Genomic DNA, 25,288 nt, shown 5'->3' with positions numbered 1-25,288 from the left:
TGATGGCTTTGTTCTCTGGCTAGTGAACAAAGAGTTGATTTTCCCTCCAAGAAGTTCCTTTGTCCTTGTTGCCTGCTGCCTTGCCCGCCTTGGTGTTGATGGGTGGTAGGTGTTGTCCTGTGGTTGGGTTGTTCCAGAGTCCTTCTTCCCCCCAGCACACCCCATTATATCCCCAAGGCCCAGTGTCTCGGAGTTGATGACATCATCACATTCTTTCCTCCAATCCCAGGCCTGCTAAGCTTGTATTTGAAAAATAGGGGTTTGGCTTAATAGCCCAACCCCCTTCACATAACTGCAAACGGAGGCTGTCCTTATACAGTCAACAATATATACTGTCCTTTGTTTAATACTAACAATCTACCTTAAACATTGCATTATTTTCATTTCCTAATATCTATATTTGAATTATAATTGCCCACATAAACACAGATATATTTCTTTATCACTAAGTCTACTGACTTTCAGAAAATATCTAACAAATCTAATCATTCTGTTAGCTTAATAGAATACAAATCAATACCATATCAAGAGGATAGAACAATCAATGAATCATATTGAACATAAATGAAAACAGAACAGGCACATTAACTAATTACCTAATTTAAGTATGACCAAACCTAATTATATTTTAACTTACTTCAATGACTTCAGAATTCAAGATTACTAGTACAATATACCAGGAAATAGTTAGCTTGTTTGGAGCTCAAATTAAGGATTTCAATAGTGATCTTCTCTGTGTGTGTGTGTGTGTATTTGAAAATGTGTGTGTGTGAGTGTGTGTGTGTGTGTGTGTGTGACTGTGTGTGTGTGAGTATGTGTGTGTGTGTGTGACTATGTGTGTGTGTGTGTGTGTGTGTGTGTGTGTGATCAGACCTTTGATGGTCACATGTAGCCATCAATATGTGACCTAATCATTGTCTTTGGCAGACCAGTTGGCCCTTTGATGTCTCCTAAAAGGAGACATGTTTCTCTAGAATTTCCTGCCCTTTGTTCTTACACACCCCCTAAGGGGAAGTAAGTATTACCCCAGCTGCCACTATATGCAAATGCCCTCCTGGAGTGACCACAAGGTCTTGGTGACACAATATGAACTATAATTAAGGGCCAATTGTTTCTACACATTAGTTTGATCATGAGATCTATGTTTGGGAATTTACCACACAAGTCTAATTCAGGCTGAAATATAGGCAACAAAAGAAGATACGTGAGCTTATTAGAGTGATATCATTGGAAAACGCTACTCTCTTAGAAACTATTCTATGATTCTTGTGGCAAAGAGGCGGGACGCTAGGACCGAGAAGCTGTTATAATCTAATTAGATTTAACAGAGTAACGATATATATTCATAGATACAACCTTAAACTAAGCTCACTCTTCCATTCCTGAAAACGATATATTTGGATTGAATTAATCAATTAATCATACAGAGAGCGGGAAGGAAACCGGCGGTGCCTCGACAGTACGTAAATGTACATTTAACGGGACATTAATCGCTGGTTGAAGGGACCGAGACTATGATTAAAAGGTATATATAATCTAATATATCGCTATTAAATTTCGAAGTTCAGGATTCGGTCGTTATGCTTTAATAACGGTGTATAGTGTATATCAAGGGTATAAATGCCTTATCGCAGCAGGGTGCTGGGCGATTAAACAAACAGCGATCCAATACAGACCAGGTATATACACACGTTAACTTTTATGTATTTTCGTTTGTTTGTCTGTTTGAGTCTTGTTTGTATGTGCACAGTATTATAACCCGCTGAAGTGTTTATTGAGTTAAGAACGAACCGGCTGATATCGCAAAGCATTGAGAGACGAGTTAACGTTATACAAGGAAGCCAGGAAAGTGATTTCCGGTAGTGATTTCCGGTTGGGAATTGTAGTTTTGGTTCCACTTCCGGTTTCACGATAGGTAATGATAACGGCGCTATAAATTACATAGTGATAACGATACATAAAGTAATTGGAATAATATGTATAAGGATTCAACATCTAAATTAGGTATAGCAGTATACAACTGAAATACATATATCTTAGAATCAGACCTGAAAAATTAACTTTGACTTGAATGAATACCTAAATTGGTTCTCTAGAACAATATAGATTGCTACAGTTAATAAGCTATAATTAAGATACCAAGTATATAAAATAAGTTATAATTAAGATACCAAATATATAAGATTGAGTGTCTGGTCTCCACCTTATATACAATTATTTAGTTATAACTAAAAATAGGGCATATGTTCTAGTTTTTTGTCTGTCTATCTCTGTCTGTCTATTTCTCTCTCTCTCTTTCCTCCTCACTGTTTACCAGTCTGATCATATCAGGGACGTTACATCGAGGGCAACGCGGGGCATATAGCTGGTATCATGGGGCGTTCACTAAGCAAAAATGACGTTACCGGCAACTCTCCGTGCGACTTCATGCTAACAAGATATGGACCTATAGCTGTAAAATATTTGGGATTGTGGTCAAAATGGACAAAAAACAACTGGCCAGTCCTAGGGTGTTTTCAAACTTAGAGGCGTACGCGAAAGTTTCCGTGAACGTGCCAGATCGTTTACCGTGAGAAAACAAAGTCGTATCGAACATGCATTGGTTTTGTGGCAATGTGAAATTGATTTGAGAAATATGACACGTTTAAAAGAAGAGGCGGAAAAAAGTATTATAACGCAGTCTCAAACTAAAACGCTTGACAACGGAAAAGACAGAGAAAGTAACACAAGGCCCAATATCAAAAATGTTAAAGGCCTATATCCAAGCCTGACCGCAAGCGTGGTAGAAGACGATTCAGACGATGACATATCCACAAGAGTGACGTTTAACAGAGACGCACATGTGGTTTTAGATAGGAACCCAGACGAAAGAGAAAATGTAGAAGCAGGACCATCAAGGAACAATAGACCTGCTAGAACACAGGACAGTTCACCAACAGTGCAACCACCGTCACCACCAGCGGATAAAATAGAAAAGGTTAAAACGCCTCCGGAACCATCACAAATGGTCACTAGATCCGAGAAACCGACCAGCACATATCCTATGAGGATTGTCCCACTAGGCGAAAATGTAAACGCTACAGTTTACCGACCATGGTCACCGACAGAATTAAAAGGACTCGTTGAACAATTTCCCAAACCCGACAGAGACCCAATGGGTTTTATCGAACAATTGGATTTAATATGCCATTGCTATAGCCCGACCCCTAGGGACATGAAACAGCTAATGTTGGGATGTCTAGGAAATAAATATCACAGCGTCTCAACGCAAATGGCTATTCCAAGCAGTGATGCCTGGAGTGAAAACAACACTAGAGAACAGTGTATTACTGCGATAACAGCCGCGGTACAAGGTTTGGCAAGGCGAAATGCATGCATGTCAAATATCACAGCTTGCGTTCAAAACGAGTTTGAAACAGTCGATGCGTTTTACAGTAAATTCAAAGCGGCTTGGGCCGCGAACAGCGGATTAACGGCAGACGAGGGACTCGCAATCCAGGTATCCTATTTCGTTAACGGCCTCCTACCACACGTTGGAAAACATTTGAAAGCCGTCCAGTTAGATTGGGAGAGCTCTCCTATTACAAACGTTAAGAACGCAGCCATCAATATAGAACGACAGCATCATGACAAGAAACGTGTCATCAAAGACATCGGAGTCTTTGTATCTCGACCAGAGGTGGTAGAAGAGGAAGCAATACACTGCTATCCAGCTAGAAATTATTACCCCCAGGGAAACAACCAAAGGGGTGGGGGTGGGAACACGCGAAACGGGCCTCCACAGAGGAATGGGGTACAAACATGTTACCACTGCAATCAACCAGGACACCGAATACAGGAGTGTCCCCATGTAACATGTCATATTTGCCAAAAAAAGGGCCATGTGGCGTTCTATTGTCCAAAGGAGAATAGAAACAATGGGAACAAAGGGGAATATATGCAAAGAGACTCACGCAGGCCCCACAAACCCCATCCTAGCGCCCCACCATATGCAGATTACACTATGGCGGATCCGTTCAAAGGAGACGAGGCGACGAATGTCGCACAGAGGTGCCAACAGGAAAAAAAGCGATTCTTTTTCAACTGAACACTCTTTGTTATTAACATCTAAAGCAGCAGTTAACCTTTGTGGACGAGATTTGCTTTGTAAAATGAACGCTAACATTTACTGCTCACAAGATGGAGTCTTTTTACAGCTACCAGAGAAGGGAGAAAGAATTGAAATGCAACAGATGATGTCACAACGAGTGGGAAATGTGATAGAATACAGATGGAAATTAAATAATGATCCTATCAATGAGTTTGTTTCCACAGCATTGAAAGAAATAACAGAAGCCGACACAGGAGTGAACGCGAGGTGTTTACAGATGAAGTTCCTGGCCGAACACCACGTAACAGCGTCCAAATGGGATACAGACGTACCAAAAGTATATATAGAAAAGGTAAAATCATCCATTGGTAAGACCACACTGTTTCCAGCATTCTCAGAAATATACATCTCCCATGAGGGCATTGCAGCCACAGTAATCTTATCAGAAGTTCAAAGAGTGGCAATTCATGACTCTGATTATACCCCACACATATCAATCGCATTCGACACGGCGGAAGGAGAACAGGACTTGTCCCCCATGGTGAGAAGACTACAGACAGACAAAAGAACGGCTACCTCCCACACTGTTAAGATGAAAAATGGGTGGAATTTAACTAGATTGAAAGATGGATGCATAATAGCCATGCCCCCATTCATGATTGAAGGGCCATTGATATGCATACCAGAGCCCCCACACGCTGTTTTCCTTCCTGAAACTTCATTGTCTAAGGTACCCCATAAACTGTGGGCATCACACTCCACTGAAGTCGGGCTAATGACATCTGCAGTCCCCCACAGAGTCACACTGAAACAAGATTGTACCCCTCCCAAACTTGAGCAGTATCCGCTGAAACAGGAAGCCATCGATGGAATAACACCAGTAATAGAATCACTGCTATCACAAGGCATTTTAAAACACTGCGAAAGTCCTTGCAACACACCAATTTGTCCCATTATAAAGGCTAACAAACGTGATTGGCGATTTATACAAGACTTGAGAGCCATAAATCAATGCGTGATCCCCATCACCCCATTGGTTTCTGATTCATCTACAGTAATGGCATTAATCCCCACAACAACAACACTTTACACAGTAGTGGATTTATCCAGTGCATATTTTAGTTTCCCAATCCATGCCGACTCACAATATCTTTTCGCTTTCGAATTTAATGGTAAACAACTGACGTGGACGAGAGCACCACAAGGATACACAGAATCAGGAACATTGTATAGTCAAGCTTTGCACCACGACCTAAAAGATATACAGTTCCCCGGCGGAAGTACACTGTTAATGTTCATAGATGACCTATTGTTGTCATCCCCAAGTGAAGCAGCATGCCACACAGACTCTGTCATACTATTGACTGCCCTTGCAAACAAAGGACACAAAGCGTCATTGCCAAAACTACAGTTTTGCAAAACCAGAGTAAAATACCTGGGACACACACTCGACGGTTCGAAACGGGTAATATCCCACACCCGAGTACAAGCTCTGCAAAACTGCCCCAATCCAAAATCAAAGACAGAAATGCTATAATTTTTGGGAGCAGCTAATTTTTGTCGCCAACACGTGTTCAACTACGCCGCATTAGACCAGCCTCTTCGTGCACTAACGTTATCTGACCAACCCAAACAGATCGCATGGACTCCGACACTACAACTTGCGTTCCAAGCAATGAAAGAAGCTTTAACCACAGCGCCCGGCCTTGGCATGCCAGACTACAGTAAGGAATTCTCACTTTTTGCCGCAGAAAGAGAAGGCTATGCAACAGGGATCCTAGCCCAGAGAAATTGCGACAAGATGAGACCAATAGCATACTATTCACAAAGACTTGATAGTGTAGCCTTGGGGTATGCTCCGTGTCTACGGTCAGTTGCTGCAGCCGCGTTCTGCGTATCGAGAAGCGCCAACATTACTCTAGAACATCCAGTAACAGTCTACGTCCCACATTCTGTGTGTATTATTTTACAAAACGCAGCTACACAACACTTATCAGCATCCAGACACACTACATACACAGCGATCCTATTGGCAAACCCAAACTTGACCATAAAACGTGCACCGCCAATAAACCCAGCAAATTTTGTTCCCCTATATGAGGATAACGAAATGTCACATAACTGTATTGATACAATCTCAGCTGTCACCTCACCCAGAGCCGACTTACAACAAACACCACTAGTTAACAGTGATCTAGTATATTATGTTGACGGTAGCGCGTCAAGACACACTAATGGATGTGATTTGAATGCTGGATACGCTGTTGTTGATGACCATGTGATGATTGAAAGTGCAAAACTACCTAATAATTGTTCAGCACAGGCAGCGGAGATCTTCGCTTTGACGAGAGCGTGCGTGTTGGCCAGGGGTAAGTCTGCTACAATTTTCACCGACTCAAGTTATGCGTTCAATGTAGTGCACAATGTGGGATTAATATGGAAACACAGAGGGTTCATTAAGACATCAGGCATTCCCATCAAACATGCTGTATTAGTCACTAACCTACTAGAGGCGTGTTTACTTCCTAAGCTATTGGCTGTTGTAAAATGTGTTGCACATTCTTCTTCTCCTTCTCTGGTTGCAAAGGGAAACGCCAGAGGGGATCACTGTGCCAAAAGGGCAGCGACCGTCCCCTCCCTGTTGGTAAAACAAATGGCTATCACAATCGCCAATGATAATACTCCCACTTTTGATCATGTCGTTTCATTACAGGCAGAGGCGACATCTGAGTGGCCAGTATGGACGTCAGCAGGTTGTTCCAAAATGCCAGACGGCATGTGGAAACATGCTGACGGTAGAGTTGTAGCTCCAAAACAACTCCTCCCCCTGTTAGTAAGATTAGCACATGGACTTAGCCACGTGTCAAAATTCGCAATGGTGGGCAGTATCACTTCACAGTGGCACGCGCCAGGTATCACCAGTTTAGCTCACCAATACTGCTCAAGATGTGTTGTATGCAATCAACACAATATAGGTAAAGCTATAAAGACTAGACGTGGCGCCCACCCACCACCTTGGGGACCATTTGTTAACATCCAAATGGATTTCATCCAATTAGAAAAAAGCATGGGATACCAGTACGCGCTAGTCTTAGTAGATATGTTCTCTAAATGGGTCGAAGTCTTCCCATGCAGACGCAACGACGCTCAAGCAGTAGCTAAGGTATTAGTCAGAGAAATAATTCCAAGATTCGGGTGTCCACACTCCATAAATTCAGACAGAGGTACGCACTTTACGGCACAACTGATAAACAACTTATCTACCGCATTAGGCATGAAAATACACCTGCACACACCCTACCACCCTGAAAGTGCAGGTGCGGTAGAAAGACAAAACTCAACCATCAAGAACCGTCTAGCTAAGACATGTACAGAGACAGGCCTTAAATGGCCCGACGCCCTCCCCTTAGTATTAATGCAAATGAGATCAATGCCAAACAGAGGAACAGGATTGTCACCCCACGAGATATTATTTGGACGTCCAATGTCGACACCAACCACAATGCTCCCCCCGTTATCACAAGTCCAGTTATTGCTAGCAGACGAAATTGCTATTAACTATTACAAAGCTTTGTGTGCCCAGATGAAGAGGCTCCACCCCTTAGTGAGGCAGGCACAACCACAACCACCAACAACACCATGTCATGGATTGAACCCAGGTGACTATGTATATATAATGGTGTTCAAAAGAAAAAGTAAACTAAACCCCAGATGGTCTGGTCCATTTCAGGTGCTGCTAGTAACGGACACGGCAGTAAAGTGCGACGGAAAAGCATCCTGGATCCACGCATCCCACTGCAAAAGGGCAAATCTACCATGAGACCAATAACAATAGGAAAAATGACCACCAACTGGAACTGCTTAATCATCGCATGTGGCATAGCGGGATGCATTGTGTGGGCGACACTGGACGAACCTCAATCATGGACCAATGGGTTTAAGGGCGGTAAGGGGAAAGCAGTTGACCGCACCAAAAGATATGTTAACAGTCACCGCAACAACCTATATTTAAAGCTAAGCCAAGCAGTCGCACATTTTGCTAACCAATCAAATTGCTATGTATGCGGCTTAATACCCCATTCTACCGAAGATGGTTTTCCGTTAATGGGCCTCCCACTAACAGAATGCCACAAAGCCTCTCTAAACAAGTCCACAGGGACAGCTGAAAGCTGCACAAAATCAAACATGAAGATTCGACAAAGTCATGATACAAATGGAATACCAGTTTCTATTACCCCAGTGAAGTTTACAGAATGTGTATCTCAAAAGGGTTGGGGAAAGAATGTCGGGGTGTTGGAACATTGTGAAGTGCCCCAGGCGACCCGCAAACGAAGAACGATATCCCCCCGGACCAGAGACAATATCTACCCCATCCGCCAACAAAGATTAACACCACCCTGGGACAACATCCACCCTGTAAAGACACCACTGAAACCCACAACCAAAGAAACCCCCACCACCCAACGAACGACAACACCAGCACCGCCTGGGACCTACTGGATATGTGGCGCACAAGCTTACCCGTCCCTTCCACCCGGATGGAAAGGCACATGTGCATTAGGATATTTAGTGCCAGCCATGAGAGTGACACCGACCCTACCACAACACCCACTGACTAGAAAGACACGCCACGCAAATCACTTCCACACACATGACCGGGCCTGCAAGACATGCGACTTCTTCAGAGCACTAATCCCCTCCTATGGTGTGATGTCAGCCCTAGATCAAATCGCAGACCTATCCACACTGATAGAAGACTTAGCCAACACAGATGCTGAAGGACTGTCACTCGTCAGCAACGAACTGACATCAATCAGATTGATGACATTGCAGAACAGAGCAGCACTGGACTTCCTGCTATCTAGTACTGGAGGAACATGTAAACTAATCGGTCAAGAATGCTGTGTCTACATACCTGCAAACGACAACATGACTATACCAAGCATCATTGAACACCTGCACAACATCTCCAGAGCCGCACACATCCCCCCAACGTATACCATGTCCGATTGGATGACCGAGAAACTTGGTACAATAGGAGCAGTGGTAGTTCGGTACATTATGTATGCAGTAATAATATTTGTTATCCTAGTAGTGTGTGTGCATACTATAAAATTCGGAGTTGGATACATCACAAAAGTACTCTGCACAAGCCAAACCCCCCCGATAACCATGATGATCGCCACGACCATGAGAGAAGAAACGCAAAACGAACCCACCAACCCCCTCGCACCATACTTCCACAGATACGCACTAGAATCCACAATGCAGAACCTCTAATGTTTACTATTTTAATTCATTTTATATTTCTCTTTAACATTCCTGTAAATTGTGTCATTCACTGAGCTGATGGTCATATTTGCATTAAGTCCTATTCCATTCATGTTTTTACCGTTTTATCTCATTGTTTACTATTCTAATTCATTTTATATTTCTTTTCATTTCTTTATCCAACCTTTAAATGTATATTTTACCATTTTATCTCATTGTTTACTATTTTAATTCATTTTATATTTCTTTTCATTTCTTTCATTCACGTTTATATCTGTTTGCCAACCTTTAAATGCTTTTATATTTTACCATTGACCTGATGGTCATAGCCAGATGACAGTGTATATACTAAAGTAAAAGGTGTTGCCATCAAGTAAAAAGTAAAAGGGACGATATTCACAACCCTAAAAATACACATAGATCTTAACCCACACTGTATAAATACTGACATTCAAATAATAACTCATTTTATCTTTAATTGTGTATTTTATATTACATTCATTTTATATTTACTTTGTTTATTTTATATTTCACCATATTCTATCTCATTTATTAATTCATTTTATATTTACTTTCATTCCTTTAATTGGTTATTTTATATTTCACCAAATTATCTCATTTATTCATTCCTTTAAATTGTGTATCTCATGTGTTTACTATTTTATATTTCTTTTCATTTATTGACCCTATGACCAAAATAGGTCACAACAAGTTTATAATTTTACTATTTTATCTCATTTATTATCTCATGTTATGCTGACCTTACCTATTCCAGTCATACATCTGAGAATACTTGTCCCAGCCACATTATAAAAGAGAAAAGGACCCAACTGTGGAATATATGTATGAACTACGCCCCCTTCCTCCCCTCCCCTTCCCCCACTCCCCCCATTGTTCACCTGGTACTTAACTGCTCCCCCAACTGGGGAACTAGATCTTTTTACCTGACTGACGGAGCTGGTCTGTTTAGGTAAGATCTCCAGCCATATTCTCTATTGTTGTAATGATTTGATTTGATCTGGTTAATAAACCTTATTATCTGGACCCTCTGAGTGAGCAAGTCATTTGACTCTATTCCTATTTGAATACTATTATTATCCTACACCTCCCACACGCTACTTCTCGCCACTGAGAGATTGCGCTGTATAGGTGAAAAGATGCGACAGGTTAGGGAAGAATTGAAGGGAGAATTGGTGAGGCAAAATTGGGATGGGAGAAAAAAGTGGATAAAAAGAAAAAAGATAATAACAATAATTGTTGTGAAGGGCCAGATTAACACTGAGAATCTACGTTTTATTATTTTATATAACTTGTATATTATTTATATATATAAGCTATATACCTTTAAGCCTCCGTTTGAATCATAGCATTATTCGCTTTCCTCATTGGATACTGCCCTTGGCACTGGCGGCGCCAACAGTCGCGCCCCCCAGACAAGTTCAAAGACGAGTCTGGACAAGTTGAGACATGCCCTTGGCCAGCGCATTGATTCCGGACAAGAGATTCGGTTGCGCCCTAGAAAGCACTCTAAGTATATATATTGTGGAAGGCGCAAGCAGCAGCAGTTCAACCTAACCTAACGTGAAGTGAAGCGTGAATCTAGTAACTAGTGTGAACCTTAGCAAGTGTGTGTGGACTTAACGTAATTAGTATCAGAACACGAGGTGAACCTAGCAGCAGAACTATTGGACATGTGAGCAGTGGAACCTACCACGGTGTATCGTTACGGATAACTAGTAGCTCCTTAGATACGACCTTGATATTGTAGAACCATTGTTGGTGGATTATAGTGAGTTGTGTAAACGTAGTACCGTGGAGAAGAGCATCGTTAATACCATTGTCGTTTGGATTTAACTACACCTGAAGATCTGCATCGGGCTAGCTTCGAGGACAAAGCTAGCTAGCTATCATCACTGCCGTCGGGCATTGGATTAAGAGCTATTACCCTGCTATCGAGCACTTGGATTACAAGGACCGGATCCGTATGAGACCCCCTTTCTTCAGTGACCAGCCGGAGTATCCGCCTATTCTTCAATTCCTCTGGAGCTTACCACTCCGTGGGGGAAATCACCAGTCTCCAGCTATACCCTCGTTTGCCCCTATATCGCCATCTCACGCCATGCAGCGTTCTGGTCTAGTATTATTAGCCTAGGAATTATTCATTCCCACTGACTTTGATACTCTGACATTCTAATATCATTCGCCATAAAAGAGCGACCAAATAATTCTCAGTTGTATATTTGACATTGATAATAAAATACTGTAAACGTTATCTCTTTGTCACCGTGCCGTCTATTGAGTGTCTGCCATATTTAACTGTACTGTCTGGCAAGTAATAATAATATGTAGTAGTGGTTTAATCTATCACAATCTTTAATACAGTCAGGGTTTTGTAACCCCTCAGTTACAATTGGTCCTTCGAGCCGGATGGTATCAGTAATACTAATCATATTAATAAGTGTCAAGTTTGTTCTTATTTTCCCCACTTGAAGGGCTCAGGCAACGTGATCAAGGATGGATATAACTCTGTGACTTCTTTGACCTTTGTTTGTCATTTATTTGGTTGACAAATGGTTGTCTCAATAGCAGTCACAATAGCAGGTTATAAACCTGAAAGGGTATGAAAGGAAATGTTTCAACATCAACATAAATACATAGGCTATAATAATACCATAAATTATAGTTAACATTAATACATTTAGCCTATATTATCAGTTCATTCAAATAAACAATTACCAAATGCATTTTCATTAAGAACATTCATTCAGCATTTACCAATACATTTGACATTTTGTATTATTCTTATTATATATATATATATATACCATATAACCTATATTATATATATATATATATATATATTTATCTATTTATTTATTATTTATTTATATATTTATCTATTTATTTATTATTTATTTATATATATATATACCACATATAACCTTTAATATATATATATATATAAAACATACCATATATAACCTATATTATATATATAGTATTTACTTATTTATTTATTACACCAATCAACATTGTTCTTTAAACTTAACCATGTCATGAATGTCATGCATCAAAATGTTCAAACAATATATTCAAAAACTGTTGTAATGCCAGACATTACGGGCCTACAGAAACACCATTTCAAACATAGCATGCTGAGCAGAGCTAACATGCTACAAACATTTCATGTTGAGCAGAGCTAACATGCTAACACAAGCAAAGCACATGAACAGAGCTAACATGCTACAAACATTTCATGTTGAGCAGAGCTAACATGCTACAAACATTTCATGTTGAGCAGAGCTAACATGCTAACACAAGCAAAGCACATGAACAGAGCAAGCAGAGCATATATCATAAAGCAAGCAGGGCACATGCACATCTAAGCAAGCAGGGAAGGTAAAAGTGAACATACCATTGGGTCATCACGTTCCTGGTTTGATTGCAGCTTAACTCATTTAGCACAATGAGCTGACTCAATGACTGACTGAATCATGGACTGAATGAGCAAGTCCTCTGGGCTGCCCCCATATATGCCAGATGGTAAACCAGTCAAGCCCTCCCATGCTGCCCACATAGATGCCTGATGTAAATTATTCTCTTTTTACCCTTAAAGTTCATTTAATTTCTGGTTTACCTTGAAAATAGTTGCAAGGAGTACATTTGATCATTTAGGGGACATTTAAATTGTACCATTTGTTTTGGATAAATAATATATGTAATTTTGAGTCAATAAAATACATTTGGCTCTCTTTTCTCCTAAAGAGTTCAACACCTCCCAATTAAGTTCCTGATCGCTTGGCTTTTTTTTTTATGTCTTCTTTATATATATTTTTTTCTTTTTGGTTTACGAGTGTGTATGGACGAGCAAGCATAGTCCAAAGCCAGCTACGTCTCTTGGCAGGTGTGTCTGGTGCCAAGATCGATGTGGGAATGGGGTATGAATGCACTTAGTCTTCTTGTATGACGAGTGTGTGTAGACGAGCAAGCATAGTACAAAGTCAGCTACGTCTCTTGGCAGATGTGTGTGGTGCCAAGATCGATGGGGCATGGGGTATGAATGCGCTTAGTCTTCATGTATGTGCGGAGTGTGGGATATAGTGGTAGCGCATGGCGTCCACCAACCAGCCGAGAGGGGGGGGGGTTAGGGATGGTGACCAGATCCAGGGGCTTGGGCGATGAACTGGGTGAGGGGTGTGGGCAGGGAACTGCATCAGGGCGGCTCGGGCAGATGAGTTTGGTCCTCCACGGGAAGGAGGACCACCAATCTTCTTACGTCTCTCCTGATGACGGTCGTGGGCAGTGGAGAGCTCCTCTTCTTCTGTCCACCTGCAGGGGCGACGATGAGGCCGGCACACGTCTTGATATCAGCGTCCCTGACGATCCCTTTTCTGTCTGGGTATACTGATAAGATTCTTCCCAGATGGAACTGGCCTATCAGCGCGTTCTGGTCGGCGATCCAGACAAGATCCCTGACCTTGACGTTCCGCTCTGTCCAAAGCTTCACTGCAGCCTCCGCTGCCCCATTCCGATGGGGAGCATCTGCAGGGTGGAACTTCCACTTCCATTCAGTCCCATTCTTGGCCTTTTCTTCATGTGCTTCTCTGACCAGTAGGAAAGTGACAGTAGTGTCACAGAACTCAACACAGTCTTGGGCCACGAGAGCCAAATCCTGAAAAGCTGCTGCTCTTTCTTTTGCAGATTGGGCCTGCCTCCCACTTTGTTGTTCCGGGAGCCTGGCCGTTGCCACCAAGCCAGGTTTCCACTGCTCGTCTGGTCCAGGCGACAATTTCGCACAACTTCGCGTCGCTCTTGCCTCACAGCTGTTTGGACTGGTCTCTGGCGACCGCTGCAGAGAATGCTTTCCTCTGGAGTCCTTTGATTTGATCAGCAACAGAATCTTGCTGGCGGTCTTCATGGGCGAGTCCGATTCAGGTGAGGCAAGGCCGATGGGATCATAGAAACCAGCGATCTGGCTTAACAGCATGCGCCGGGTGAGAGGGTTAAGTGTGCTGCTCCTGATCTCCTCCTCCCGTAGATCCAGCCCTGTTCTCATCTTCCCTCGCTTCTTTGAGAAGTTTATCGATGTCAGAACACAGAGCTTGTCTGTTTTGGGTTCGTATCCAACCCCCACCACCTTATTCTCCTCGTCCTGCATCTGGTTGGGGAGAATCAGGGTTCTGGGCGAGGTTGAGCGGCTTCTATTGGGGTCAGTGGAGTCCTCACTCCTCCCACTTTGACCCGTCCAGACCCACGGTTTGAGGGAGAAGCCGCCAGCTCTTAGGATATTTTCCACTCCTTTGGTCGTCTCAATCAGAGGAGTGTTGCTGTGTTTGTCTGCCAGCACATAGGTGAGGCAGTCCTTTATTTTCTCGAGGTCCCTTTCTTCTCCAAGGGTCATCTCTTTGCCTTCTGGGGGACTTGCTGCTCTTGCAGCTCCCGCACTTCGGATCACAAGCCGCTCCGATGCTGTCCCACTTGAACCACTCAAACAACTCCTTGTTGGTGGCAGTGGTGTTGCTGAGGACCACATCCTTTGTTGCTAGGTCTTCAGTCAGGACTCTTGAGTCTACAAGGACCTCCTTCTTGACACTGGGAGGCTCACTGAGAGAGAGAGGTTGATCATCTTTACTGGATCCAGGCAGATATGGATTGGCTGGCACTTCAGCATTTACCCTCTCCTCTTCCTCTTCCTCCTCCTTATTCTTGCTCCAAGCAAAGCCCTTTCGTGACTTCAGGTTCATCCGCCGCCATTTCCGCTCCCAGTCACTCTGTAAGTCTCTTATCCCGTCTTTTTGCTTTTTAAGCTCCTTTGTCTTGGTGCTGGAGACAAGACCTTCCCAAGCAGCCATTTTCTGCCCGAACCTGTGGATCTTCTCACCCAAGCTCTCCCTCTGCACATCAAAGTCCTCCGCTAGTAACTCCTTCAAATCCAGCGCTTCTACTTCAGCCCACTTCTTTTCCGCTTCCTCGGCATCCAATTTGATGTCATCTTCAGCGAATCTGGACCATAGTGCTTCTTCAGTGAGTGTAAGCACTTCTTCATATCGGGTTGCGCACTTTGTTGTTTTCGCTTTTATGCTCTCGGCTTCCTCTATCACCTTGTGATCGTCGTTTTCTTCTGCCTCCTCTTCGAGAGCATCGACGTATTCAGTCCCTGTGTCGCTGACCCTACCAAAGTCCACAACAAGGCCATTTAGCTCATCAATGAGATTCCTCTCCTTGAGCAGGTGAATCGTAAGAGCCATCCTGTAGGTCCTCTTACTGAAGGCAGTCTGCGCGACCGTGCGCTTTCCCTTTAGGGATTCCAGCACAGCTGAATCCATCCTCCTTTCTTAGAGCTGTCCAAGGTTTTTCCGACACTGGCAGGGGGCCTGTTGGACCTTTCCCTCCCTCCGTGGCGCTCCCTCTTCCGGGCAACACTCTTCGGGGCAGATTCAGCTGGACGCTTGGGCCCTTGGTTTATAACTGTCAAGTTTCTTCGACGCTTGGGCCCGTGGTTTATAACTGTCAAGTTTTGGTTTATAACTGTCAAGTTTGTTCTTATTTTCCCCACTTGAAGGGCCCAGGCAACGTGATCAAGGATGGATATAACTCTGTGACTTCTTTGACCTTTGTTTGTCATTTATTTGGTTGACAAATGGTTGTCTCAATAGCAGTCACAATAGCAGGTTATAAACCTGAAAGGGTATGAAAGGAAATGTTTCAACATCAACATAAATACATAGGCTATAATAATACCATAAATTATAATTAACATTAATACATTTAGCCTATATTATCAGTTCATTCAAATAAACAATTACCAAATGCATTTTCATTAAGAACATTCATTCAGCATTTACCAATACATTTGACATTTTGTATTATTCTTATTATATATATATATATATATACCATATAACCTATATTATATATATATATATATTTATCTATTTATTTATTATTTATTTATATATTTATCTATTTATTTATTATTTATTTATATATATATATACCACATATAACCTTTAATATATATATATATATATATATATATATATATATATATATATATATATATATATATATATATATAAAACATACCATATATAACCTATATTATATATATAGTATTTACTTATTTATTTATTACACCAATCAACATTGTTCTTTAAACTTAACCATGTCATGAATGTCATGCATCAAAATGTTCAAACAATATATTCAAAAACTGTTGTAATGCCAGACATTACAGGCCTACAGAAACACCATTTCCCAGGGTGCACTGGGGCCGCATGTCAAACATAGCATGCTGAGCAGAGCTAACATGCTACAAACATTTCATGTTGAGCAGAGCTAACATGCTACGAACATTTCATGTTGAGCAGAGCTAACATGCTAACACAAGCAAAGCACATGAACAGAGCTAACATGCTACAAACATTTCATGTTGAGCAGAGCTAACATGCTACAAACATTTCATGTTGAGCAGAGCTAACATGCTAACACAAGCAAAGCACATGAACAGAGCAAGCAGAGCATATATCATAAAGCAAGCAGGGCACATGCACATCTAAGCAAGCAGGGAAGGTAAAAGTGAACATACCATTGGGTCATCATGTTCCTGGTTTGATTGCAGCTTAACTCATTTAGCACAATGAGCTGACTCAATGACTGACTGAATCATGGACTGAATGAGCAAGTCCTCTGGGCTGCCCCCATATATGCCACTTGGTAAACCAGTCAAGCCCTCCCATGCTGCCCACATAGATGCCTGATGTAAATTATTCTCTTTTTACCCTTAAAGTTCATTTAATTTCTGGTTTACCTTGAAAATAGTTGCAAGGAGTACATTTGATCATTTAGGGGACATTTAAATTGTACCATTTGTTTTGGATAAATAATATATGTAATTTTGAGTCAATAAAATACATTTGTCTCTCTTTTCTCCTAAAGAGTTCAACAATAAGAATATGGCCAGCGGCGGACACTCTCCAAACGGCTCTCCCAAACTAGAGCGCCCTAGGCGCCAGCGTCAGCCCCCTCCACACTTGGAGGACTACGCTGTAGATCTACCTCCTAGCTTATCTAAAGGGACGTTAAGCACGGATAAAATTAGTAGCTTAAGTATGCCCAACCTTATCGATCTGTCAGCCCCTCTAGTAGAGACCCAAGCTGGTTTGAGCGAAACTGACTTAGCTCACGGGGGGGGACAAGCGGGACATGACTTGACTATGCCCAACGACCACCGCGCCACCGAGATGGACCTCGGAGCGCCAGAAGATAGAGACCGCGCCTCCGAGATGGACCTCGGAGCACAAGAAGGTACAGAACGCGCCCCCGAGATGGACCTCGGAGCGCAAGAGGATAAAGAACGCGCCCCCGAGATGGACCTCGGCGCGCACCAGAGCAAAGAGTACTGCGCCTCCGAGATGGACCTCGGAGCGCGGGAGAAGATAAAATACAGCGCCCCCGAGATGGACCTCGGAGCGCGTAAAGAGAACAGGTCAACGCCAAGCCCTGTCAACTCCAGATCACCATCATCAGCGTCATCCCCAAGCGAGGCCGACCAGAGGCTAGCGCAAGTCCTGATCGCCACGCTGACAACTTCAACCGAAAGAGACCGCCTCCAGGGTGAGCGTGACCGCCTCCAGGCGCAACAACAGAGTGAGCGTGAACATTCTAGACTGGAAAGAGAACGTCTCCAAGCGCAACAAGAGAGTGAGCGTAACCGCCTACAGAGTGAGCGTGAACATTCTAGACTGGAAGAGAGGCGCCTCCAGGCTGAAGAAAACATCCAGCGAGACCGCGCCAATGCGCAACACGAGGCACAGCGCGACGCAGCCAATGCCCAGCGCGAGGCGGAACGAGACCGTCTGCAGGCGCAAATGATGGAGCAAGCGCTCCAGAGGGTGACTCCCCACTCCTCCACCCGGAGCTCCCGGAGATCATCACGACAAGGGTCGAGGGCACCTTCCCCTCCCCGACCAATCTACACGGGACCCAGCCAACGGGAAGAACCTGCTTACGTCGCCGAGAAACTAACCAAGCGACTACAAAGCCTAGCGGAGGACGAGGGAGGACATAAAGCCCACACGCACGAACCCATCTCAGACCAGGAGGAACAGTGCAGCCCCGATCTCAGCCCCGACACGTTGCGTTACGAAACCCCAACCCGTCCCAGGGGTGAGTTTGAGCAACAGACAGCACCGAGGAGCAGTACCTGGGGGCCCGGCCTCTGGTTCCCACCCAGCACGAACCCACGACCCCACGTACGGGGAGACTCGCCAAGGAGGCCTCTCCCCCTACGCGCATCAGTGTCACAGCCATCCATGGCATCCTACATTGGGACACCCACATTCCCAGACTTTACGCGTGAAGACAGAGCGCAGTATACCGAACTGCGCATGTGTTTAGAGACCATTATGTCCGGAGTACAGGACGAGTCCTACAAATATGCCATCCTCCTCAAGCACCTCAAAGTACCCAGAGCGCACAACATAGCGCTGGCATACTCTAACTCCCAGACTCTCTACTCTGATGCCCTGGTGGCCCTTGACGCGCGTTACGGACATGCATGGGACTATGTCATTCAGGAGATACGGGAGATTGAACGTCTCCCCCCAGCTAAAGACAATCGAGCCCTGGATGATCTATCCATTAAAGTACAATCCCTGGTAGGGATGCTCGGGTCACAAAAGGAGAAGGGGATGTACGAGTTGTACGCCAACTCCAACGTGGAGTGGATATTAGAGAAGCTCCCCCCATCCCGCCAAGAACGTTTTCGGCGGCAAAGAGATCACTGTGACCCCCACGGCCCAGAACAATCACTCCTAGACCTTGCTGACTTCCTAGCCAGAGAGGTCAGCAGCCTACGGATCGACACCTTCGCGTGGGGCGGCTCTAACACTAAAGAGGGACCGAGAAGGTTTAAAGACCAAAGCAGGCCCACCACCGTGATGCACCAGGCCGAGGTGGTGTCACGGCAGACGAGTCACAACCCCCACGCCAAGGAGAAATGGAAGGCTGCCTGTCAATACTGCGACAGTGAACACTGGCTGTCACAGTGCGACGCCTTCAAAGGACTGACTACAGCCGAAATAAGTCAGTGGCTTAAGGATAACCGCCGCTGCTTCCGCTGCGCGCGCGGCCACATGGCAGCAGAATGCTGCCTTAAGAAGCGGTGTGGCAAGTGTGACGGCGCCCACCTCGAAGTACTGCACGAGTGCAACAAGCGCCCACCAGGAGACCGAAGTAGGCCCATCACAGTGATGTACCAGGCCGAGTCGGTGTCACCACAGACGAGTCACAACCCTCCCGCCAAAGAGGAATGGAAGATCACATGTTTTTACTGCCACGGCGGACACTGGCTGTCACAGTGCGACGAGCACAAGAAACTGACCCCCGCCGAAATGGATCAGCGGCTTAAGGCTAACACGCATGACGCCGCTTACTGCAAATCACTGTGCAAGGTCCACAAGCAAAGATTAGCTCTACAAGGCAACTCACCAACAGAAGTGCTCCACATCGACCCCACGTATAGTGGGAGCCCCAGAGTGCTCATCAAGGTAGTACGAGTACTCCTCAGCCACGGAGACAAGGTACTCGACACCTACGCCGTCCTCGACGACGGGTCGGAGAAGACACTCCTCCTCGCCTCCGCCGCGACCCAGTTGGACCTGCGGGGCCCAGAGGAGACGATGACCCTCCGTACCATTAGTCGAGACTTAAAGACAATAAAAGGTGAAAACGTCTCGTTCACCATAGCAGCGATCGACCACCCTGAGAAGCGGTACAGCATCAGCATGGCGCTCATGAGCGACGACATAGGTTTGTCACGCTACGACTACCCCATCCCACAGCTGATGGAGAAGTACGACCACCTACGCCTACTGCCCATACCGCTCATCAGTGGAGCTACACCGACCCTACTCATTGGCTCCGACCACGCGGACCTCATTGTCCCCATCAAGGCGGCCCACACCGGACCCAAAGGATGCCCAGCCGCGGTTAAGACCCGACTGGGGTGGACGCTCCAGGGCCCCCTCTACGGACCTGCCAGCCAACCAACGACCACACGCTGCCTTTACACCAAGGTGAGCGACACAGACAACACTCTATTACAGCCCGTTGAGAGGCTATGGACACTAGACGCGATGCCATTCAGGACCGAACGCAAGATGGTTCGGCCCAAAGAGGACAAATACGCCATCGCTCTACTAGATCAGAAGACTACGAGAGTCAAGGTCGACGGAGTGTTCCGACACGCAGCCCCACTCTTGAAGCGGACGAAGATACCTGTGAGAGAACCGTGGGCCAAGGAGCAGGGCCGGGAAGACCCCATACCCGAGTACCTAGCTACCCCATGGAGAGAGTGGGAGGGTGAAATTGTCCCGCTCCGCGAGGTGGCCATCCCGCGGAGTCACTTCCCCCCTACTGTGCGACTGGAGAAGGGTCAGACAGACCTGCACGTCTTCAGCGACGCCTCAGAAGTGGCGTACGGAACAGTGACAAACCTGAGGGCTCAAGAAGAGGGAGTTCTGAACTCCACGCGCCTCAGCTACGCTCCAAGCGACATAGCTGACATCGAACCCATCACCCCAAACTACCTCTTGATGGCGCGGCCGGACCCGGCCCTTGCTCAGACAGTGTACAGACAGGACGAGATGAAAGCAAGGGGGATGTGGAGACACAGCCAAGTACTGGCCGACCAGTTTTGGACCCGCTTCCTCCTACACTATCTACCATCCCTTCAAGCCCGTCAGAAGTGGGTAAAGGACAGGGACAACCTGAAGGTGGATACAGTCGTCATGATAATAGACCAGTCACTACCCCGAGCTACGTGGCCGGCCGGCCGTGTGAGCAGAGTGATTACTGGTGCCGATGGGAAGGTCAGAGCGGCCGAAGTCATCGTCCAAGGGCGGACTTACACCTGACCTGTGGCTAAGTTGATAGAGCTGCCGGAGATCCCTGACTCCCCTGACGACAACCATGACCCACTGACTTTGTAGATTGTTCCAACTCCTCATAAAAAAGTATGGAGAAGTTGACTGGACACTAATATTAATCTGTGCCCATTTATTTACTAATTAGGTGCGGACTAATTAGGAGGCGGCTGTTGTGAAGGGCCAGATTAACACTGAGAATCTACCTTTTATTATTTTATATAACTTGTATATTATTTATATATATAAGCTATATACCTTTAAGCCTCCGTTTGAATCATAGCATTATTCGCTTTCCTCATTGGATACCGCCCTTGGCACTGGCGGCGCCAACAGTCGTGCCCCCCAGACAAGTTCAAAGACGAGTCTGGACAAGTTGAGACATGCCCTTGGCCATCGTATTGATTCCGGACAAGAGATTCGGTTGCGCCCTAGAAAGCACTCTAAGTATATATATTGTGGAAGGCGCAAGCAGCAGCAGTTCGACCTAACCTAACGTGAAGTGAAGCGTGAACCTAGTAACTAGTGTGAACCTTAGCAAGTGTGTGTGGACTTAACGTAATTAGTATCAGAACACGAGGTGAACCTAGCAGCAGAACTATTGGACATGTGAGCAGTGGAACCTACCGCGGTGTATCGTTACGGATAACTAGTAGCTCCTTAGATACGACCTTGATATTGTAGAACCATTGTTGGTGGATTATAGTGAGTTGTGTAAACGTAGTACCGTGGAGAAGAGCATCGTTAATACCATTGTCGTTTGGATTTAACTACACCTGAAGATCTGCATCGGGCTAGCTTCGAGGACGAAGCTAGCTAGCTATCATCACTGCCGTCGGGCATTGGATTAAGAGCTATTACCCTGCTATCGAGCACTTGGATTACAAGGACCGGATCCGTATGAGACCCCCTTTCTTCAGTGACCAGCCGGAGTATCCGCCTATTCTTCAATTCCTCTGGAGCTTACCACTCTGTGGGGGAAATCACCAGTCTCCAGCTATACCCTTGTTTGCCCCTATATCGCCATCTCATGCCATGCAGCGTTCTGGTCTAGTATTATTAGCCTAGGAATTATTCATTCCCACTGACTTTGATACTCTGACATTCTAATATCATTCGCCATAAAAGAGCGACCAAATAATTCTCAGTTGTATATTTGACATTGATAATAAAATACTGTAAACGTTATCTCTTTGTCACCGTGCCGTCTATTGAGTGTCTGCCATATTTAACTGTACTGTCTGGCAAGTAATAATAATATGTAGTAGTGGTTTAATCTATCACAATCTTTAATACAGTCAGGGTTTTGTAACCCCTCAGTTACAATAATAATCAAAGTAATAAATGTAACACTCAAGCTCAATACTATTTGACGAACAATGCCACTGACCCGTAGCTGCCAGAGATGTGCCCCTCCTGCTGACTTGTTGTTCACAATCTCTAAGTCTCTTTGGATAAAAGCGTTCAGCTAAAAGGGACACCATTCATGTTGAGCATAGAACGGATACCATTCATGTTTTTATTGTTTTATTGTGGATCCCCATTAGTCTACACCAAAGTGAGACTACTCTTCCTGGGATCCAAACATTTAAAATACAAACACAAAAAAAGTAAAAATAACAATGTAAAACCACAAACATTGAAGTACTCACAAGAAAACATCACAACAAACAAAACAAGTGGATCAAAGCTCACTAAATATTCATAAGTCAGATATCACAATTCTCCAACCATAAAATACATATTTTTGCTTTTCCTGCTTCATCCTTTCATCCTCTTCCCTCTCTCTCTCCCACCCAGCTCCCCTCTCCCCCTGCACTGGGCCTGAATGCCAACAAAGTCTTATTATAATGGCCCCGGATGAACTGCAGTGCCCACAATGCACCTCTCCTTCCTCGTACCTTCCCGGGTTCCGCGTTGCATGCTTCCCGTCGGTCCTCCTCGACGGGGAAGACGATGACTCACGGACGAGGCGGCTCCTCTGCTGTACTCCTCTACGACGGGCTGTGTGTGTGTGTGTCTACGTTTTGTACGTTTTGTGTTTTTAGGTCTGACCCGTGTGCCTTCTTTTGTACGTCTGCTTTTTTCACAAGTTGTCTCTTTTGAATGTCGGACCTTTTTTAGGTTTACTATCATATTGCTCTGTTTTTCTAACGGATGGAGTCAAGTCAAGTCAAGTCAAGAGTTTTAATTGTCACGGCATACAGGTATACAATGAAATGCGGCTGGTCTTGCCCGCGACGATGTGCAATACAGTGGTACAACATATAATAGAATCCAATAAAAATACAGTGGTACAACATATAATAGAATCCAATAAAAACAACAGTGCAATAAACAGGTAACATGGTGTGCCATCTCGGTATCTGTACATAGTATTTACAGAGCATATAGGACATGCTAGGTAGCTTTAGTAGTGCAATACACTGTTCCTGTTGTTTTACTAATTTAAAGTGGCCTTTCCTCTGGCCATAAGTGTGCGTGTGTGCGGCATGAGTGTTAAAGTGGCTGCTAGTGTGTGAGCGTGCTCAGCGTGCGTGTCGTGTGTGTGCTTGTGTGTGCTTGTGTGTGGATAGTTCAGTTTCTGTGTCTCTCAATGTTCATTGTTCAAGGCTCTGATGGCCTGGGGGAAGAAGCTTAGCCTAAGCCTCTCCGTCCTAGTAGCTGGGGTTCGCAGGCGTCTGCCTGACCTCAGCAGCTGGAACAGGCTGTTATTGGGGTGGTGGGGGTCTTTCATTATCCTGCAGGCTCTGGATTTGCACCTCTTGTTGTATAGAGCCTGCAGGGGAGGTAGCGCAATACCCGTGGTACGCTCGGCTGAGTGCACCACTCTCTGTGGGGCCTTCTTGTCCTGTGCCGTGCTGTTCCCATACCAGGCAGTGATGTTTCCGGTCAATATGCTCTCTACAGCTCCTGAGTAGAAGGACTGGAGTATCTTCCCCGATACTCTGAACTTCCTTAACTGTCTCAGGTGGTAGAGGCGCTGCTTCGCTTTCTTTACTACTGTGTCTATGTGTGTTGACCATGTCAGATCCTCTGAGATGTGGACCCCCAGGTACTTGAAGCTGCTCACCCTGTCCATGGTAGCCCCGTTAATCATCAGTGGTGTGTGTGTCTCCTGCTGTCCTCTCCTATAATCCACGATCAGCTCCTTGGTTTTACCAATGTTCAGGAGCAGGCTGTTGTCCTGGCACCAACGTTCCAGTACCTCAACCTCCTCTCGGTAGGCCTTCTCGTCATTGTCCGAGATCAGCCCCACCACCACTGTGTCGTCTGCGAACTTCACTATGGAGTTGGAGCTGAACTTGGCCACACAATCGTGTGTGTAGAGTGAGTACAGCAGGGGGCTTAGAACACAGCCCTGGGGGGACCCGATGCTCAGGGTGATGGTGTTGGAGGTCTGACCCCCCACCCTGACCGCCTGGGGTCTCTCACTCAAAAAGTCCAGTACCCAGGCGCTCAGGGCGGAGCTCAGACCTAGCTCGATCAGCTTGTCCACCAGTCTGGTGGGGACTATGGTGTTGAACGCTGAGCTGTAGTCAATGAACAACAGTCTCACATAGCCCCCCTTCTGACGGTCAAGGTGGGAGAGAGTGCTGTGCAGTACCTGGGAGACCGCGTCGTCAGTGGACCTGTTTGTCCTGTATGCAAATTGCATAGGGTCCATATCACTGGGGAGGAAGGCACAAATGTGGTCCTTGACCAGCCTCTCGAAACATTTCATGACCACAGAGGTGAGTGCCACCGGTCTGTAGTCATTTGGACATGTTGGGGAGGGTTTCTTCGGTACAGGGATGATGGTAGACATCTTGAAGCAGGCAGGGACTACTGACGCCGCCAGGGATTGATTAAATATGGCGGTGAACACCGGGGCAAGCTGGTTTGCACAGGACTTAAGTATGCGTCCTGTTATACCATCTGGGCCAGCAGCCTTCCTGGTGTTCACCTGCATAAATGCTCTTCTCACACTGTGTTCCGACAACGAGAGAGCGCCCCCGCC

General features: G+C 45.2%; 1 protein-coding gene across 1 annotated transcript in view; it reads left to right on the top strand.

The window, feature by feature from the left end:
- The window catches only part of LOC311228464 (uncharacterized protein), a gene marked incomplete at both ends in the record, with an annotated part of 59,268 nt that extends 52,448 nt beyond the window's left edge, over positions 1-6,820 (top strand). Inside the window, one exon of the mRNA XM_084314369.1 lies at positions 6,804-6,820. Within this exon, the coding sequence (XP_084170495.1) occupies positions 6,804-6,820 (17 nt within the window). The remainder of the gene's footprint in view (positions 1-6,803) is intronic.
- Between the last annotated feature and the right edge of the window lie 18,468 nt (positions 6,821-25,288).

The sequence above is a fragment of the Notolepis coatsorum genome (assembly GCF_963971535.1).
Source record: "Notolepis coatsorum genome assembly, chromosome: 5".
Lineage (NCBI taxonomy): Eukaryota > Metazoa > Chordata > Actinopteri > Aulopiformes > Paralepididae > Notolepis > Notolepis coatsorum.
Note: the sequence above shows the minus strand (reverse complement) of the source record. Positions and strands in the feature narration are given on the sequence as shown.